The sequence below is a fragment of the Hypomesus nipponensis genome, chromosome 11 (genome assembly GCF_054491055.1).
Source record: "Hypomesus nipponensis isolate SF chromosome 11, ASM5449105v1, whole genome shotgun sequence".
Lineage (NCBI taxonomy): Eukaryota > Metazoa > Chordata > Actinopteri > Osmeriformes > Osmeridae > Hypomesus > Hypomesus nipponensis.
In genome coordinates, this window is record NC_140371.1 from 4,000,647 (window position 1) to 4,021,953 (window position 21,307).

Here is a 21,307-nt window from a genome sequence, read left to right on the forward strand (position 1 = left end):
CAGGACTCATCAAACCTGCCCGGGACATACTCTGTTTGAACTGCTGCCTTCGGGCAGACAACACAGAACAATAAAAACACGGACAAACAGATTAAAAAACGTTTTTCATCCCAGAGCCTTAGACACCCTAAATGTTGCTGTACATACAAGCTTAAGTGCAATATTCTAACTTTTTACATGCAATTTTACGGAGCTATGCAATAGTGTATTTTGAGGGACGTGTGTGTTTTAACTTATATTCTTAATCTTATTAAATTTTTATCTTAAAGTTCTTGACTTATGTCTCTTCAGATGAAATAACGTGGAGTTTGTAGCAGTTTCAAACAGGAAGATAAAAGCTTTAACTACAGATCAAAGCAACAGGACAGAACTCCAAATTCCAAATTCTCTCTTCCAAAGACATTCCCGAAATCACCATTGGTTATATTGTTGATCGTGAAATTATATGCCCTCGTTTTCCCATTGAATCTTATTCTAGAAATGAAAAGTACATTTACGTTATGCTGATGTTGCATAGTTTGGGGATTTCCATTCCAGAACTTTATTCAGGTTTACCAACTACACCTTGGTTTGTCCTGGCCTTCTTTCCTCAAATTCACTCAGAGTTTAATTTGGCTACAACTGGCGTCAGAATACCTCCTACTGGGCCTAGTGGTGACGTATATTTGTGTTGACGCTGGCTCCTTTCATGATTTATAGAGACACTACAAACAATCCCTCTGGGGCCTCTTGCTAACTTCTCTCTGCAGTATTACGTGGTTTTACTAATACATATCTGTACTTTTCATATACATTACATGTAATTGTATATAGCGGGACATCCCTTCTCAGTGTGAGAATTATTTGGGAAATACTTGAGAAATACAAGGTGTTGTGTGAGAAATGGTTGACCTGCATGAGTCTCACGCAGAATGCCCTGCAACTGTATCCCAAATAAATGTATTGGTGCACAAACTGTAACTGTTGACGCGAGTAGGAGTGACGCCACGGTGAGCACGGAAGCTTAGGGCACAGGTCCGGGTGGAACCGGGTAGTAGCAAATATACGTCACAAGTAGGCCCAGTAGGAGGTATTCTGAGGCCAGTTGAAGCCAAATTGAACTCTGAGTGATTTTGAGGAGCCAACCTACGTCAAAAATATCTAAACAACTAACTTAAGGCCAAAGTGGAGAAGGCTTCCTTGTGAACAGCAGCTGAGCATGGGTCAGTTGGTGCTAAGAGATGGGTGAACGGGGTTCTGAAGGGAGGGACGAAGGCCTCCGTTGTAAGTTCACTTACTCACATACTCACCCTGAGGTCATTTAAAATAGTTTTTTTTCCAAAGGATTTATTCACAATATCATACAAAAAAAGAATACAAAATCAGGCCAACTATTAACATAAGTGTAAAAGTGACCTTTTAAATTGAATTTGCCAAAAGGATTTATGCAGAGCATATATTTCTTTCATAAACTAAGAGTACAAAAAATCATTTACATAAGTGTACATGTATTGTTAGTCCCAGCAGGTACCCCAGTACTGGGATACACACTGGGCCTGTTGATGTTGTAACAACAAGATGTTAAGTCCTCTCATCCACATGAGTATTCTACTCATCCAGCCATTTCAGGTCCAGGCCCTCTCCTCGGAAGAACTTCCTCTTGGCACCGTGGTCGAAAGAAAGTTCAGTGTTTGTGTCAATGTCCTTCACAGCCTTGAAGAGGATGGCTTGCTTTTCACCTTCTCCTGTGTTTAAGATGCAGTGAAGTGGCTTCAAGTTGCTCTTTTTTGAAGAATGCTTGATCCTTCTTCCAAAAGTTTCTGCTCCGTGACACTCACATGGACTGTGGCCATCAATGCAGAGTTCCGTCTGCCCAGCTCTGAAGAAAAACAGGCCACGCATGTCTTCTTCTGAGTTGCGGCTCATCATTTCTCTCCCCTCAGCAGCTGTGGTGATGATTCCATGGTAATCACAGACAATTGCACCTTTGGCAAAAGGCTTGGTTGTAACCACTCCTGTAATAAAGACACCATGAGATTTTGAATTAGATGAAAAGAACCAAATAGACATCCCATGTTGGCAAACATTCCAATGTTTTTCTTATGGGTGGAACCCAACGTGATCAAATGATTTTAAGTGTTCATATTTATCCCCTTACAAGAAAAATGAAAGGTTTTCCTACTTAGCCCTTTCTCTCCACCAAAGTCTTGGATGACCAGGCCTTTCCAATTCTGCTGAATTGTTTTCTTGTAGGTGTGAGCATCACCCTCAATGGACAGTTTGGAGGCTGGTTTCCACGCCTGTCGGATCTCTTCTGGAGTTGGATGGTTGGCTGTCCACCCCTGCTTCTTAATCTGCCTATCCAATTTCCTGGCTGATGGTTTCTGATGGATGTATTTTGCTGCAAAAAATAATTTAATAACCTCAGTCATGTTAGTCATTTATCACACTATATAAATTGCCATGTGTAAGTAATGTATTGATTTGATAATCAATGTTATGGATTGGAGTACTTACACAGCAGATGTTCCTGTCTCTCTAGATACTGGGAGGATTCTGGGAACCCTGCAGCAACCCTCTTCCTTTTGCCTGGTGGCTGGCCTTCTGTGGAAACTGGGAATGTGGTGATGAAGGTAGAAAAGTCATTTTCTGCCGGCTCGGAAGGCTGGTCGTCCTTACTTGGTGGAGAGCAGGTTTCTGAATTGCTTTAAAGTTTAAGGAAAATAAGATTAAAAAAGTACAAATGAGGACAACTTGGTAAACAATTGTGAGATTTCATTAACGTGTTGTATTGTGTAAAATGAAGATGCTTACTCAATCAAGGATTCCAGCATTAGAGCTCTGGCCAATATAAGCTTTGGCAATTGCATTCGATAATGCTGGTTGGCCAGAAAACTGTTATGGGCCATGTGATGTAACACACCTTCCTTTTTTATGGAACGTGTGATTCCAAAGTACATAAATAGGTAAGTAAATGCATAAATAAATATGGTTAGGAAATAAACAGTGGAAAAAAAAATATGTCAATAAATATATAAATATAGCATCATATAGATATATACCTGAATCAATTTACATAAATAAATACATGGACTCATTTCAAAATGAACAGAACGTAGACATTGATGACCATTGAAGTCTCATTAGAGCAAAAACGTAAAAAAGTATTATCGTTAATCCACTGCTCGTCAATGCATGCTAATCTTGCTCCCAGATTAGAACAGGGGTGCTAAATTCATTTTCACCGAGGGCCACATCAGCATTATGGTTGCCCTGGTTACATATCATCTCACTCCTCAGGTATGTAATAAGGCACCCGTGTCAACAAAGAGCTAGCTTTTCTTTGGCGTAGCTAATAGTGGTTGCGCTTGGCAGTCCAGAGGTGGCAGGTTCAACTCCCAATGGCAGCGAATGATGGCCCTGGCGGACCAAGACCAGGGGCCCGTTCTCCGTAAGTCTCTATTACATCCAAGATCAAATGACACATCCAAGACTCATCTTGCTAATCATGATCTGGCTAATTCGGTTCTATATAACACCCATGTTGTTATGATTACTATAGCTGGATTGAGTTATGCGTTGGTCTAAAAGCGGGTATGTATCGATAGTAGAAACATTGATCAGCAAAGCTGCTATTGGCTGCTCACATAAGTCTATGGCTGCTCACCGTGGCCAAATAGAGGACCCTGTTTTTTTCCGCAACAGCTTGCTCGAATGTTACTCAATTTGAAAATGTAATCAGAACACCAGGGAACACCTAAAAGTCTGCAAAATCCAATAAAGAGGGCTGGCAAAAAGTAGCAGACCAAATTAAATGTACTGTCGTAATTTTTTCATTATTTGTTTATCATCTTTAATGTCATATAAAGTGGTTTCAACAAATTTATGATGTAAATGACACCCTCACAACAACAAAAAAACAATATACTTTCTCTTTAAGTATAGGCTAGTAGCATATCACGCTGGTCTTAAGGATCTAGGCTATCTATCATGCAATGAGCAATTAATTCAGTTTCATGTTAAATTATGCTAATTATTCTTGCACCTTCCGCAACAAGTTCCTGTACTGAAAACGGGCAAGACATGGCTGTGACAGACTTCCTGTATCACCTCTGCTTATAAAGCCTCAATCTAATCATGTTTACATAAAATAAACCTGCTCCCAAGCAGGTTTAAGCTTACGGACCTGTTGCTATGACAGCAAGTCCAGGATGAGCTTCGAAGAACCGAACATTCCAAGATAATGACAAATCGTCAACAATAAAATCCAGCTAACTGTATTAGCGACGTACGGAGAACGTGCCCCAGGTCTCTTACACCCGTTACAGATGACGAATATTCATCTCTGTGTTTGGGGTCAAAATGCCAACGGACATTGTACTCTTTAACAATCAACATCGCCTCATTTAACACAAAACACATACCGTTTTTTCTCCTTGAAGCACAAACATTTATTCACTTTCCAATCTCTCTTGAAACTGCATTTCATCCAGGGCCGGATGCAGTCTGTTTTGACTGGGGGTGCAGTGAACATTTCTGGGGGGTTTCATGATTATGGAAAAGGACTGTATTATTTTTTATATTGATACACTTTTTTTTGTTTATCAATCCGAGTGTTAATCAGGCGCGGAGCCAGGTATTGTAAACATTCAGGGATTATCCCAAACCTAGGACGTATTCTGTGTTTGATGTGATGCTAGATAGGGACTTCCACAGTTAATGCTAGCATGCAAGTGATTTTTTTTGCCCTTCACTAGAGACTGCAAAAAAGCTTTTTGAGCTTTATATAAAATAAACATTGCCGTTTTCCAATTGGTAAAACATTGTCTTGTGACGGTGATGTCTATCATTTCTGGCTCCAAATTGTCGACAGGGGAAGCAGAAACATGCATCTAGCTTGGCTGAGTACTCTAACCAAGTTCGAGAGCGATACCAACTTGGGTTGAATGCCCAAGGACCTTGGCTGAAAATGTGCATGGGGTACGTTTGCATAACCGGCTGCATTGGAGTGTTGTCATTCAAACCATGCTTGCCTTCACCCACAGTTAAAAATGGAACCTTGCATTGAACACTGATATCTAGAGGCCGTATGTCGTCACTTTGCCGTAACATAGCCTAATCGAAATGCATTGTGAGAGATGCAGGTTGGTCAATGCAGACTTTTAAAAAACACCATTTAAGCTCCCAAATGTGGCCCGCCACGTCATTTTATTATTATTTGGTTTGGTTTGATCTAAAATAACTGGTTACCCTGGGCACAATGTAGATGATACCAAAGTGTACTTGTCACATATTTGGGCTTCTTGAGGCAATAGCCATATTAACAAAGACATCACAGCCCCTTATGACACTACATTACAAAGGAATACTTGGGTCACTTAACCCAGACTATATAAACACAATACGCTTAAACAGGGCTGCCAACATATCCAAAAACCTTGGAATTAGATTTTTTTTTTTTTTTTTTTGTGGGGCCAACCACAATCCCCCCCCCCCTCCCCCACCCCCCGAGGCGAGCTTTGACGTCTATGTTGCTTCACTCACTCCGTGAACCTGCGCCTCGTCCGTTACAGTTTACAACGTTAGACGGGCTACTTGGTTGGCGTTGCCTTTTCAGCGTGAGATATACAAGGTGTGGCATGAGAGCGTGTGAAATGGTTTAAATGCATGTGTCTCACAGCCAATGCGTGAGAGTTGGCAGCCCTGCTTAAATGTGGACACTGAGACCAGGGGCATATTAAGGTGGTCAGGGGGCCCTAGGCTGCTCTTTATTAATAAAGAAATTTTAAAAAAAATTCATGGGCCAATTAGGGTTTTTATTTTGTTTGCAACACCAGCCAATCCAGGGCCCCCTGCACACGTGGGGCCCCTAGGCTGCAAACTAGTCAAGCCTGTACATTAATCTGCACCTGACTGAGGCAAAGGAATAGTATACAAGTGGTAATATTCTACCAACAACACAATACTGAAGGTGTGGAATTGATGTGATTGAGCATCCAGGTAACTTTGTTAGGTGTCTAAAATGCATAGATTTGTATTTTGTTTCTAAGAAACACACAAGTCAAGTCAGTTTATTTATAGAGCACATTTAAAAACAGCCAATGCCAACCAGTCATCAGATAAGGAAAAACAACAATAAGTAGGAACAGCAAACCAACAACACAATTACAATAAGCACAAGTGACCCTAAACTGACTCAAAAGCCAAAGAATAAATACATGTTTTAAGAAAAGACTTGAATGTCTCGGTGGTGGGGGATGAAATTGGCAGTTTATTCCACAGTAGTGGAAGCGGAGTAGGGGCCAAAACACATGCATGCCCATCCTTTTTCTTTACTATACAAATTAATCGAATCAAATGTTGTTTTGTATAGGGCGCCCTGCACCTGTGTTGGAGGCAGAGATGTTCACAAGTCCTTTTATTAAGTCCAAGTCAAGTATGGAGTCTCTGACCACGAGTCTGAGTCAAGTCACAAGTCTCAACCATAATGACATTACACTGCAGCAAACCATAGAATGGATCCTAATTTCACCCGGGCCATTGTTGCAAATATGAGTAAGTGTTTAGCCAACTGGCCTGGTTCATTAACAGTATAACATTTTACAGCTAGAGCTAAGATCCTTAGATATCATGTACAGGTAAAATACCATTGTGCAATACAACATGCTCAAAACATCCTCTAAATGAAGGTCACAACTTTCTTACAACTTGCACCGTATACTAATATCATAAGTTTGAGTTATGATAGCTTATATTTTCCCTCAATCAATGAAAATACAAAACAACACAAAACAATTGATTATGTAGGTGTAGCTGAAGAATATAATAAGTGCAATGTCAGCTACATTTTTAGCAGCAAATACTAATATTCTAAACAATTAGCTAATATTTGGGCACTGCTGTAGCCAACAAATCTTCACCAAAGTGAGCTGTACTAGAGTTGTGTAGTCTATGAAATAATAATCCTAGTGCTGTCAAACGATTAAAATATTTAATCGCGATTAATCGCATTAATGTCATAGTTAACTCGCGATTAATCACAATCGCACATTTTTATCTATTCTAAATGTCCCTGATTTCTTTTTGTCCCAATCTTTTTTCAAATTTTAATGCTCTTATCAACATAGAAAAGTGGTTCGGATTGCTTTGTGCAAATATTTTTTTTCTTGAAAACAACATTGCAATCGCCTGGCTTTGACGAGGGGGCAGAGAATTCGCATCAGCTGTGTGCTTGGCCATCAAGTGGTATTTCAGACTGGACGTGCTTCGATGATAGCTCAGTTTACAACGACAAAACACACAGATCACTGGTCTTGTCAATAGAACCATTTGGCAACTTTTTAAAAGCAAACTTTCCATTCAAAATCTTATTGGCATCCATTTCGGCATCTCGCGCTCGTCATCCACTCAACGTAACGTTAGCCTACTACCAAAGAATGTCTAATATCCGTAAACGGGCTCTGCTACTACTCTTTAGCCAGCTTGCAAGCCAAACGAGTGTTTGGCGTGCCTGTTGTTTTGTTTCCGGTCTAGCTAGATCCGGTGTGGTGTTGTAGTTTTTCTAACGTCGGTAGTTGTTGCAACAGCATGTGAAAAAAACTACAAAGTTTGCTAGGCCAAAAAGAGCGTTAATCGCGCGATACAATAATTGACGCCGTTAATTTGGGTTTGCGTTAACGCCGTTAATAACGCGTTAAACTGACAGCACTAAATAATCCAAATGAAATTCCTACTGTATCTGTAAATGTAATGTGATTAGGGCTGTCCCCGAATAAGACTAATTGGTCGACCAAGACTCGACTAAACACTTAGGAAAATTGTCTAATCGTAATTTGAAACATTTTTTCATCAAACCCTTTTGTGTGATGTTTTAACTCACTATTTTAGAAGATCATTTGAAAGAAATACATACTTAAGAAGGGAGATTGACAACTAGACAAACATAAATGTACAAACATTTTCCCGATCTGACTCAATGTAGCTGCTGGACATTCCAGATTCAGCCGCTATAAAATAAGCTATCACTAATAATAAGTCTTGTGTCACCAGTCCTGTTGTTACCGAAAATAAAATAAAATGTCTGGTTATTATGTATCATCTCTTACAATGTACTACAAATTTAAAAATATTGTTTGTTTAACATGCAAATCATCAGAACGCGCTGATCACTGCCTCAAAGTCTGGTGCCTGAATCTGCCTCAAACGGTGCAACAGAACGATTTTGTTGTTTTGGGAGAAAATAATGTCATTCGATTTGGATGTGATTCTTATAATAGGCATATTCATTTTTCAACCGTTAGCATGAGCAAAGTAGGCCAATTTACGGTTTTCAGGTGGTAGGCTACATCATACTCGTCGTCGAGCTATGACAAATAAACCGTTGGGTTAGGGTTCGGAATCCTAGGAATTTGAGGATTTCTGTAGGCCTATGTATTTTCTAATGAATCGTATTGTCCACAAGTCTTAACATCTAGAGTCCGAGTGAAGTCTGAAGTCGCAATTCGTAGAGTCAAGTCGCAAGTCAATGATAATGCAACTTAAGTGTGACTCGAGTTCAAGTCTCTAACTCAATTCCCATCTCTGGCTAAAGGTTACATCCTGGACATCTTGCAAACAAACACGGTCCTCAATAAGTGTCAAACAATTTAAGACTTGGTCATTGATGTCTATGTTCTGTAGAGCACTTATCTACCTAAGTACCTCTACAAAATCTTCAGTGTGTGCCAAAATGAGGTCCCCTGACAAGCCATGCTGATCAATTAGAACATATAAGGCCAGCATGCCATCTGACACCACAAATACCAACATCTGCACTACAGCTTGTTTTTCTCCAAACCACGACCCTCATTTGCATGTAGGATTGGAAATAAATACAACACTGAAATAAATGTGGGAATAGGAAATAAAAGTCCCATTAAATAAATAAATTTATTTAGAAAAATGTAATTCTGAAAAAAGTACATGCATTTATTAGTGCTGTCAGTTAAACGCGTTATCAACGGTGTTAACACAAACCCATTTTAACAGCAAAATAGTTTTTATTGCAAGATTCGCATTATTTTGGGCCTAGCAAACTGTAGTTTTTTTCACATGCTGTTGCAACACCTACTGACGTTTGAAAAACTACAACACCACACCGGATCTAGCTAGACCAGACACAAAACAACAGGCACGCCACACACACACTTGTTTGGGCTTGCGAGCCAGCTAAAGAGTAGTAGGCTAACGTTACGTTTTGAGTGGATGGCAAGCGCAAGATGTCGAAATGGATGCCGATAAGATTCTGAATGGAGTTTACTTTTAAAAAGTTGCCAAATGGTTCCATTGACAAGACCAAAGTGATGTTTGTTTTGTTGTTGTGAACTGAGCTATAATCGCAGCACGTCCAGTCTGAAATACCACTTGATGTCCAAGCACACAGCTGATGCAAATTCTCCGCCCCCTGGTCAAAGCCAGGCAATTGCAATGTTGTTTTCAATTTAAAAAATACATAAATAATTGCACTAAGCAATCCGATCCACTTTTCCATGTTGATAAGAGCATTAAAACGAGAAAAAAAAAAAATGGGACAAATAAAAGTCAAGGGACTTTTAGAATAGATAAAAATATGCGTTCGGCAGCACTAGTATTATAATTTTTTTATATGATGCTATATATATATATATTTATTGCCAACTTTTTTTCACAATTTATAGCCATATTTATTTATGTATTTACCCATTAATATATTACATTTTGAATCAAACGGTATTCCATACCTTTTGGTTCTCCATAAATGTTGCTGATGCTTGTGTCTCGGCAGCCCTTCGGACCTCAATACTACTGACAGGTTGGAGATTGTAGCTGCAGTAAGAACATTTGACATGAAACGTTGATTGTGATGTGTTTGGAAATAGGGTGAAATACAAGAAAGTGGTAACATTTACTCATCAGCACATGGATGTAGGTAGGAACATACCTTTCATGGAGTCGAGTGATGTCGTTTGTGACCCTGTGAACAGGTTTGCCATTGGATGAAATGAAAAACTTGTGGCAACTATCCTTGAGGTATCCAGGGCGAATGTTATCGTAGTACGACTGTAACCACTGTGGGAACAATAAAGACAATTACTTGACTGCAAAACATTGTGAGTAATATATTGTTTGTATCATACTCAAACAGTGGTAAAACATATTTGGCAGCTAAAGAACTTACAGCTTCCTCCTCCAGTGACAAGGCAAGTGTGACAATATGTTGTGTTTTTATTCTGTGGTGCCGGATGCAAATCACAGCCCTTCCACCAACATGCTTTCTACTCTTCCACTCTTTCACCTGGAACACATTGAAAATATTTTAAAGTATTTCTAAATAACCATTACAGCGTATTCAGGGTACAAACTCCTTCAAGCTGTTAAACTAGATGCACTTACAGTCATGCCCTCCACAGCTCCTGGGAGCTGAAAGTGACGAAACACCATGACTGCTTCACAGTAATAGCGGAATGTTGTCTTTTCACTGTCAAAGATATGGGATTCATCCTTTAACTTCTTGAAGATGTTAAGGAAGTCTTCCTTTGCGACGTTCAAAATTTCCTGGCAATCTGCAACACTGCGCATGCCATCGGTTAATCGATTGTTTCTACATTAAACAAGAAAATAGAGAAAACAGGAGACAGGTTATTAAACACACCACACTCAGGATTGCAGTAGTAAACAACAAAGACTTTAGTGGTAATAAGATAATAGTGAATGAATGGTACTTACTTTATGGTGACCGCTTCATGTAAACGAGCCTTGGCAACTGGCTTCTTCAGTGTCTGCAGCAGCTCCTTGTATGCTTGGCACATGGAGGGGAGCTCAGCGCCTTCCTTTCCTGGATCCAGCTTTATCTTCAGGAAGACTACGAACCGTATCATGCTCTGGATGTAGTTCAGAATGGAGGATGCGCTCATGTCTGCCAGTCGTAGTTTTGTCAAGTAATCCCTTGTCTCTTTTCTCTTCTTGAGGAAGTCCAGATTTGGCTCATCCCCCCTGGGCTGCAAATAGCGCAGGAAGCGTGACACATTGTCAACCTTTGAGAGAGACGATGAGAAATAAATGTTAGCATTAACATCATAAGAAGAAAGTAGACATTGTTGAAATGTGGTGTTCTGGCTGAAAATGTATGTGGAAAGAGATCTTACCTCCTGTTGACAGTTGGTAATGCTGAGACTATAAGTGAGGTATCTTTTGAAGTCCGAAATGAGACTGGCATCATCAGGAAACTTTGAATATAGACCCGCCTTTAGCATATTCCCACGCACACTGGGGAAAAAAGAAGAGGGGAAGAATTAAATAATGATAGAATTGAAAAAAAGTTGTAATACACATCATAAATTTTACTTCAACATAACATGTGTAACGGAGTTAGAACCGTAAAACTCGCTCCTCAGGTATGTAACAATAGCCTGGCTCTGCCGTCCTACGTACTTCCACTCAATTTTGATTTTGCTTCTGTACTCGGTCTGGCCGTTCAGTACGCAAGTCAGATTTAGCAGGTTAATTTTTAACCGGCCAATCCACAAACAGAGAGAGTGGCTGAGAACTATGACGTTGATGTTGTGCGCTAGTTTGTGTTGTAGTTGGCCTTCCTCCCCACGGGGTTCAGGAACAGTTTGATTTTCCAGCTACGGCAGCTAGCTCTGTTACAATAGTGGTGAAGGAATTGGCTAAGGCAAACGCTAGCGATCGGTTATGGCAGATCAGAGTGGCTCTGGGCAGATCCAATAGTTTTAAACTTCAACAGAGTACCCGCCTACAAGCAAGTCAACGCTTGTCATTGGAGCGAGGCCAGACTCTCTGTACAAATGAAATGTACGAGTCTGGTTAGGACCAGGCTAATGTAACAAGCCATCCACGTCAACAAAGAGTTAGCTTTTCTTTGGCGTAGCTGGTAGTGGTTGCGGTTTGGAATCGAGACGTGGCAGGTTTGACTCCCTGTGGGAGTGAACATTGGCCAGATACCTCTGACAGAGCTTGCAAGACCACATCCGTTACATACCCGTTACACATGTATGCAATGTATGATATGTACCTTTGCCAGGAAGGGTCTCCTATCCTCTCATCCAGATCAGAAGAGGTGGGGGGAAAGGTGCCAACACACCTTGTGGCAGTTGTTGAGGTTCCGTCACCTGCAGAGTCTACGGCCATGGTCTCAGGGGGCATGTTTCTGATGAAGTACTCCATCCCAAGAAGCTCATTCACCAGGGCTGAACGACATTCCAGGTGGGGCAGCATCTCACAGATACGGTTGTAATCCCAATTCCTGCTCTGGATCCAATTCTTGGTGGAATCCCTGGCCTTCTGCACCTCAGACGCTCTTTCTTGTGGTGTGCTGTTTTTCATACAGACCCTGGCAAGGTGTTGCGACAACCTGTTCTGTGGCTTTTGGCACAGCAGACAGTACACTAGTCTGCGATTAATAGACCTTCAAGATAAACACAAAAAAGGTACAAAAAAAAATAGGGCTGTGAAAAATAACGCGTTAGCGCGTTATAATTAAATTACAGGATTAATTCGTAATTTTTGTTAAACGCATTTAACGTAATATACCCAAAATTCCACCAAATCTGCAACTGAGGATGAGAAGTTTGTGCAAAAAACTAAGATGCAACATCCAATAAAACCAAAGTGATATGCACACTCTGCAGGAAGACGTTATCGCTCTGGATAAGAGCGTCTGCTAAATGACTGAATGCTAAATGACTGAATGTTATAGTTTCACCGAAGTAATACCAGCCTAAAGTAACCTATACCACCTCAACGCGAAGCATGCGTTGGTCGGCGAGGGGAGTTTAAGTAGAATGCGCTAAACCACCCTCACTGAACAGCGTAGGGCCCTCACTAAGTCTGCCTGTGACAAGGTGACTAGCACTGTTGCCATATGTATTGCAAAAAACTGTAGACCAATTTATATTGTTGAGGACGAGGGGTTCACCAAAGTTTTCAAGAGGCAACGGGTGATTCGAGCCTCAAGGTACCGCAAAATCAAAGACGCACACTAATGACAAATTCAGAAAATCGGTAATATGTAATAAATCATGATTAATCCACAGAAACCTGTTATTAATTTGATTTAAATGTTTTATCGTTTCACAGCCCTAAAAATACATTCATAACAGTAAAATAAGAAACTCTTAAGCTCAAAATGCAGAAGGAAACATCCATAACATGAGACAATTTTGCTGTAATAACATCAGTCTCACCTCTTCTCAGATTGTTCGGCCATAGTGAAAGTAGAGTAGTGAATGGTTCTTCAGGTAAGCAGGTAGAAGTTCAGGTCAGAAGGTCAAGATCACTACATGACAGGGTTTTTTCTGGGTCAAAATGGGTCTTCGGTGCTTAAAAAAAAAAGTGTTTATATGTATGTGTGTGTAGGTGTATGTGTGTGTATATATATAAAATATATATATATATATATATATATATATATACACATATATACATACACACATACATATACATACATAAAAAAAATTATATATATTTTATTTTTTGTCTTATTTTTTTCTAATCAATATATATATCAAAAAAATTATATATATATATATATATATATATATATATAATTTGTTGTCTTGTTTTTTCTAATCAATGTATTTATTCCCAGGTGTTTTGCACTCCCCCCCCATTACATTAACCATTAATGGTTAATGTAATCTAATAGCTAATGTAATATAGCACATTTTCGTCCCATTTCCCCTAAAGCAATAGTTAGGTTACTTAAAGACACCTTACACTCAAAGTATGTTCTAAATGGCATAAGTGCTGCCAATTTATAATTGACATAACAACTTATTGTAAATGGTCAGTAGCCCAGCCTATTGATTAAGGTAGGCCACTCTGAAGCATGTACACTGCTTGCTTTATTTGATCTTGATGTTAGGCTAAGGATTCTGTACCAAATACTAAAAATAAACTCACTCTTTGTTCATTAAAACTACTTCTGCATAATAACGCACCTAAAATACAAACCTGAGAGAGGGCAGCAATCGCTATCGAATCAACAGACATGTGCAGTTTAGCTAGCAGGGGAAGAATACAAACAACGAAAATCACCAGTTAACTTGATTTAAATTTGCAAGAACTATAGACTTATAGGCTTAAATGAACTGACAACATAAGTTATACGACTAAAGTTCGATTTATACTTCTGCGTCTCCGTTAACGGACAGACGCACGCACGGAGTCGGACGGACTGGTTAAATTTATACTACTCCGTTGGCTCTGCGTGTTGAAAACAATTCACCGCCAGAACAGTAGATGACGCTGCACTGCGATGCTAGCTAGGTTATCGAAAGGTCGGAGCAGATGAACAAATGAACCATTTCATCAATAAAATAAGCACATTTTCAGCAATTACACTGCCCATTTCTCATCACATTTTAATTCAGATGCTAATTTACATGTACTGTTTAGCTGAAATAAGAGTTGTAAAAACGTACAACAATGACGGTCAAAGGATTCTGTTCTCTTGTTGGTCACGGCAACCCCGCCCCCACCCCTGACGCAAACGGTTCTTAATACGGACCAATCATAGCCAAGGGGTATCCGTAAAAAGACGCACGGACAGACGGACAGTCAGGAAAATCAGAAGGCGCACGCACAGCTCTGCGAGGGCTCTACGTGGACACGCAGAGCCCATTTTTTGACGGAGGGGGCGTTCCTCGTGTGCGTAAAAACTCAGAAGTATAAATCGGCCTTTACAGTTCTCAAGGTTCACACGCTCTCAACTGCGGTGTGAAGCACGTGTCCGTGCAATTCTCCGACATGCACTCTTAACAATCACTGCTGATAGACAGCCTAACATTTTGTACAGCCTGATTTCTGATACCATGGCGGCATAAATTTAGCCACAGAGGAAACACTGCACTATATATTATCATTCCAGGTTAAGAATACCAATGGAGGCTGCGTTGGAATTCGTGAATCAAACTTTTTTCAGCATTTTGAGTGAAAATTTCATTTGGATTTGTACAGGTGTATTCGTGCGCGTCGGGCTGGCCCTCGCAGCAGTAGTGGCCACCGTCCATTCGCGCACCTCACAGTTGCGTATTGATCAGACAAGAAGACATGCTTTTCAACTAGGCCTACTATTGATCAAAACAGAACGAGGGTTCGGCTGTAGCCTACTTGAAACATACTATTGAGAACATTCGCTGACATGCATTGCACGCGTTTTCACCTAGTGTGAAGTAATTGTAGCAAAGGGAACCTACGTCTGTTTAGTAGGGGTAACTAAGTCTTCCCTGAAAGGCTGAAGATCAAAAGAGCTGGGTCCATAACCCCCTGATCAACTAGTGTCAAGCAAGCCTATTCTGCCTTCAGGAAAATCATATAATAGTTTAGGCTTTAGGATATGGAAATGTTGAAATGATGACCTAAAGAATATAACACAAGCGTAAGTGTCTATGTGTGCACCTCACCCTGTATATCCCTGACCGAATATACTTTACTAGCAGAGGATGAGACGGCCCCTACTCCAGAGAAAATCAAGAATTTCACAGCGCAAGCAATAGTTAAGTTTCACATTAGTGGTGATGTAATACACTAAATAAATTGGGGAAAATAAAAGTGCATCGAATTGTACTCAAAATCACCCATGGGTTAACTTTTCATGGTCGTTGTTTAAGCTTGTTACCACTATTGTTGGCCAACGTACTAAACCTGAGCGCTCAGAAATGATTTATTCTATTGATCTAAATAAATTTTCATTTAACGCCTTTTATTCACTAGCCTGGTTCTGCCCTCAAACGTACTTCCGCTCAATTTGGATTTTGCTTCTGTACTGGGTCTGGGAGCTCGGCTCTGAAGTCAGTTTCCAGAAACATTTTTTTTGTAGGTCCAATCAGCAAACAGAGGGAGTGGCTGAGAACGATGACGTTGATGTCGTGCACTAATTTGAGTAGATAGTAATGGCGGCGGAGAAAGAGGCGAGCGAAACTATTCTGCGGTTGTGGCAACGCTGCCGAATATCCATAGGTAAAGCCGGAGCAAGAACATTCCTTGCTGAATTTGTTGGTGGCCATGATGTTGTGGCCTTCCTCCCCACGGGGTTAGGGAAAAGTTTGATTTTCCAGCTACGGCAGCTAGCTCCGTTACAGTAGTGGTGAAGGAGTTGGCTGAGGCGAACGCTTGCAATTGGTTATGGCAAATCAGAGTGGCTCTGGGCAGAACAAATAGTTTTAAACTTAAACAGAGGACCCGCCTTCAAGGAAGTTAACGTTTGTCAATGGAGCGATCCCAGACCCTCTGTACAAATGAAATGTACGAGGGTCTGGTTAGGACCAGGCTATTTATTCACCGCTTCTAAATAACTTATTTTGGATCGATGCATTAACCCAAGCTTTGGTAACATTGCCTTGAATGACATTAACAGCAGTCACTAAAAGTTATAAACACTAAATGTCACAGATCAGTATTCTCTCACCCAAAAGTTGTTTTAAACTAAAATGGATTCAGTCCAAACAATAAGTAACATACTCCTCAAGCTCCTCAACATACTCACGTATTGTCCAGGCTCAGTCCATAGGAAAAAAACGGCCAAGTATCAAAACAAATGGGCTAGCCAAACAACGTCCTTGTCCATGCAAATTACTACACAGTATCTGTCGTTTTTGAGAGCAACACAGTGGTTTCTCTTCACTCTAGCTTGCCGGTAAACGACACCAATTTAAATGACTTCACCTTAAATCTTCCCATGTTTTCACTCGTCGCTGGAGCTCTAGCTAATTCAGTCTGGTCGCATGGAACTGTCGAACTCGGCAACGTGAAGGATCCAAGGACAGCTAATACAAACCAACGCGATTGTAACTCATTCCCCTGTGTTTTATTTTGTTCCTGTTCTCATACAGGTGACAACAAAACTACTATGATTTATTAACGTACTCGCACGTGTCTCACATACAATCTCATATCATTCTCACTGACGGTGTCACACAAAAAACAGGTCCGTGTGGAAACAAACACTATTGCTACATTCATCCTTTATCTTTTTTCTTTTCTCTTTCTTTAACTGTTTGACTCATAATGAACTTTGAAAAAATGCACACAATACAAATACACCATCTCTGAATGACAGAACCCATTACTGTTACTGTGAAAAACGAATCCTCTACTTAACTGGAGTGATATTCTTGTTAACATTCACTCGTTAGCAGAAATTAAATCACAGCACTTTTTTTTGTAAAGTTACACAGATTCTGTTCTACTGCCCTTCCAGTCTTAAACTTATAACTACACACATTACTAAAACATGTGCTTTTCTCACGGTTTTTTCATTAGTCACCCCAAACTCCAACATTTAGCAGACGCTCTTATCTAGAGCGACGTTGGGTAAGTACAGGAACATTCCCCTGAGGTAGAAGTATAGGGTGAAGTGCCTTGCTGAATGACTTTCTGATTAATAATAGCCCGATTCCCTAACCGCTCAACCATCTGACCCACAGATCTTGATCTGGTCATTCATGCTTAGCTGTTGTCAGTGGTGGAAGAAGTACTGAAGTTTAGTACTTAAGTAAAAGTACAAGTACCAAGGAAAATAAAATAAAAGTACTACATCAACAATCTTACTTAAGTAAAAGTAAAAAGTAATTACTTTTAAATTTACTTTAAGTATTAAAAGTAAAAGTACTCACGCAAATGGGTTGTCTCTCCATGTCTAGGGCTGTACCATTTTGATAAAGAAGGCAGATATAGCTACTTGTAATACTTATGCCTCTACAAAAGTCACTAATAGTAATAATTATAAGGCAACAACATTTGTTTATTGGAAAGGTTGGTGTACTTATTGTGCTTACCCTCTGTACTTCTCACACTCTATCTTACAATTATGCAGATGACAAGTTATCTACCAGGGATTATCCGCAAAGTTAATATCATCCCGTTCGAGTCCATTGAAAGCTATTTTTTTAATGGTTTAAAAATAAAGGAAATAGAGGGTTTTCACGGTGCGTCATCAGACCGGAAGTCGCCATATTGGAGGCACTCCGCATCACAACAAAGCACAGGCAGAGAATGTCTAATATGGAGAGAACTGCCACTCTCGGGAAACTTCCGGGTTCTGAACTGGTTGAAGTTCCATGTGAGGGCGCTAACGAGCGAGTGCAGTATGAATGGAGGTCTATGGAGCTATACCCCTCAAAATCCACTTTTCTCAGGATATAATTTTTTGTCTAGTAATTTGAATTCCGAATTTGAAAGGGAAGGCAAAAAAAATACACACTGCTGGCTGTTAGATTTTTTAAAAGTCGCCTTTCTTTTCTAAAAAGCTTTTGAAAATGTAATTGACGTCATACACATCGTACGACCAGAGCTACTGCTTTACGGCAAGCTCTGGTCACTTACTTTTTTCTCTCAGGGCATCGACAACACAGCTGACAGGTTAGGCTCTTCCTGTCAATACACATGTTAGAAAGAGTTTTGGCTTGCTAATGTTGTTGCTAATGTTGCTAATGTTCTGACATTCTGATTCCGCTTCGGATGCCATCAAGCAAGAGCTCTGGTTGCTCTGGTCACTAACCAATCAGCATTCATTAGCAGAATGCTAGCGTGTTATAGGCAACAACGACTCACCCTGTAAGAAATCAAAAGGACATAAGTACTCGTTCATTCAACTTTCGACCTATAATCCATGTTGAACATGCAAAAACTACAATTAAATCGGAGATTTCTCAACGACAATCAGGCAAAAGAGACAAATTTAGCCGTTTAGCTCCATAGACTCCCATTCAACATGCACTCGCTCGCGATCACTCCCAGTGGAACTCTGGTGGAACTGCAACCAAATTCGGTACAATGGGGCTTAATAGGGAGTGGCAAGGCTCTCCTTAAACAGGCTCTGGCACAGGCACTGCAGTATATACCGAATGTCGTTAAGGAAAATGGTTAATTATTGCCGTGTTTCAAGTTGTACCAATAGGACAGATCTCGAAAAAACATTTGCAATATTACCGACTTCCAAAAGTTATTAAAAACCAGGGAGAGGAATGTCAGAGATTATCTGAGTACTAAAGGAGACGCTTGTTAGCCTGGCTGCCACCCCAACTTCGCCCCGCCAATGAAATGAAATTGACCAATGTAATTGCCAGGGCGGGCTTTATACGATGATGGACAGATGATTAACAGTAACGTAATCAACGTCACGGGTTGAATTCGTTTTCAACAAATTGAAAACTGATTGGTTGCTCTGATGGTTGTAGGTCTATCCAATTGAGCAAAGAGGCATTTGTTTTACGAGTTCGGTTGAAACACGCCCCATAGTCAGAGCCCAACGGAGAGTTTTCAGACACATATTCTGACTAGAATTATGAGTATGACAACGTCAGGCTAGCAAAAAGGTATTAAAATCCCAAAACTTAGAAAAAGTTTAACAAATACATCCTCTTGTGTTCTCCCTTCCCTAAGAACATAGCAAAATATGTCAGTGTAACTAAGTTTAGTGTCATTCATTCAGTCATGTACTATCTGCAATTGGACAGTCCTGTACAACTCCTTTCCACCCGTGAGGCCTCCTCCCTCCCCCCCTCTACAGTGACCACCCTCTCCATTCAGGAGAGAGAAGTGAACAAACTGTTCAAGAGACAGAACCCCCGCAAAGCAGCCTGAGCACTGTGGTAATGAAGTATTTTGAGCGCCTGGTGCTGGCACACCTTAAAGCCATCACAGACCCTCTACTGGACCCCCTGCAGTTTGCCTACAGAGCCAACAGGTCTGTGGACGATGCAGTTAATATGGCCCTCCACTTCATGCTACAGCACCTGGACTCCCCAGCATCCTACGCCAGGATCCTGTTTATGGACTTCAGCTCTGCCTTTAATACCATCATCCCCGCTCTGCTTCAGGACAAGCTCTCCCAGCTGAACGTGCCTGATTCCACCTGCAGGTGGATCACAGACTTCCTGTCTGACAGGAAGCAGTGCGTTAAGCTGGGAACACAAGTCTCTGATCCCCGGTCCATCAGCACTGGATCTCCCCAGGGCTGCGTCCTTTCTCCTCTACTCTTCTCCCTGTACACCAACAGCTACACCTCCAGTCATCCGTCCGTGAAACTCCTGAAGTTTGTGGACGACACCACCCTCATTGGGCTCATCTCTGGTGGAGACGAGTCTGATTATAGGTGGGAAGCAGACAACCTGGTGACCTGGTGCAGCCAGAACAACTCAGAGCTCAATGCTCTCAAGACAGTGGAGCTGGTTGTGGACTTCAGGAAGAACACAGCCCCACTCACCCCCATCACCCTGTGTGACTCCCCAGTCAACACTGTGGAGTCCTTCCGCTTCCTGGGCACTATCCTCTCCCAGGACCTCAAGTGGGAACTGAACATTAGTTCCCCCACCAAGAAAGCACAACAGAGGATGTACTTCCTGCAGGAGCTGAAGAAATTCAACCTGCCAAAGACAATGATGGTGCTCTTCTACACAGCCATCATTGAGTCCATCCTCACCTCCTCCATCACCACCTGGTACGCTGCTGCCACTGCCAAGGACAAGAGCAGGCTGCAGCGTATCATCCGCACTGCAGAGAAGGTGATTGGCTGCAATCTGCCTTCCCTCGAGGACCTGCACACCTCCGTGAGACGGGCGAAGAAGATTATGGCTGACTCCTCCCACCCTGGACATTCCCTGTTTCAGTCCCTCCCCTTTGGCAGAAGGCTGCGGTCCATCAGGACCCAAACCTCACGCCATACAAACAGTTTCTTCCCTTCTGCTGTTGGCCTCCTCAACAAGGCCAAAGCTCACACTGACTGAATGTCCTAAAAAACTTTTAACTTTTTGCACTACACTCAACTCCTGTAATATTTGTATTTTATATTGTAAATTGGCAACTTATATTCTACTTTATTGTATATTTTATTTAAATTGTATTCCACTTAGTATTGCTAGTTTATGTATCCTTAGTATAGTTCGACCACATATTTAAATTTAAGATTCCTATATGTTTACTGTATGCACCTTCCTGCCAAAGCAAATTCCTTGTCTGTGCAAACTTTCAAGGCGAAATTAAATCCCATTCTGATTCTGATTCTGATCTATCTCCTCTCATATTCCAGTTTTTCTGACTTCAGATTTTTTATCAAAAGCCTCATATAATCGAGCTCTAGGGTTTTGTATACAGGGCCCTCACATTGTCTGCTCCAACATTTTTTTTTCAGTCATTCAGAGATGGTTTATTTGTATTGTGTGATTTCACAGTTCATTACGAGTCAAACAGTTAGTTTAAGAAGTAGAAAAGAAAAAAAGATAAAGGATGAACGTAGCAATAGTATTTGTTTCCACACGGACCTGTTTTCAGTGTGACACCGTCAGTGAGA

General features: G+C 40.8%; 1 protein-coding gene across 7 annotated transcripts; it reads right to left on the minus strand.

Annotated features, from left to right (window-relative positions):
* Nucleotides 1-1,306: 1,306 nt before the first annotated feature.
* Nucleotides 1,307-16,916, minus strand: LOC146267758 (uncharacterized). 7 transcript variants are annotated; one of them, XM_084709846.1, is made up of 14 exons: nt 16,505-16,916; nt 13,972-14,021; nt 13,203-13,294; nt 12,032-12,424; nt 11,142-11,262; nt 10,723-11,030; nt 10,390-10,597; nt 10,175-10,291; nt 9,938-10,065; nt 9,738-9,822; nt 2,794-2,906; nt 2,497-2,684; nt 2,162-2,380; nt 1,307-1,994 (listed from the first exon to the last, which is right to left on the minus strand). In XM_084709846.1, the coding sequence occupies exons 3-14, from the start codon at nt 13,223-13,225 to the stop codon at nt 1,588-1,590; spliced, it is 2,310 nt and encodes a 769-aa protein (XP_084565972.1). In that variant the 5' UTR covers nt 13,226-13,294; nt 13,972-14,021; nt 16,505-16,916; the 3' UTR covers nt 1,307-1,587. The 7 variants fall into 7 exon arrangements, with proteins under 7 accessions (XP_084565972.1, XP_084565968.1, XP_084565973.1 ...); XM_084709842.1 differs by having other exon boundaries at nt 13,203-13,337; XM_084709847.1 differs by lacking the exon at nt 13,972-14,021.
* Between the last annotated feature and the right edge of the window lie 4,391 nt (nt 16,917-21,307).

Bases quoted from the DNA above. Each gene is read 5' to 3' on its own strand.
- LOC146267758 (XM_084709847.1), bottom strand. From the start codon at position 13,225: ATGGCCGAACAATCTGAGAAGAG. The intron at 12,425-13,202 runs GTGAGACTGATG...TTTATCTTGAAG, and splicing joins GCCGAACAATCTGAGAAGAG to GTCTATTAATCGCAGACTAG. The intron at 9,823-9,937 runs GTATGTTCCTAC...TTCTTACTGCAG, and splicing joins ATCACTCGACTCCATGAAAG to CTACAATCTCCAACCTGTCA.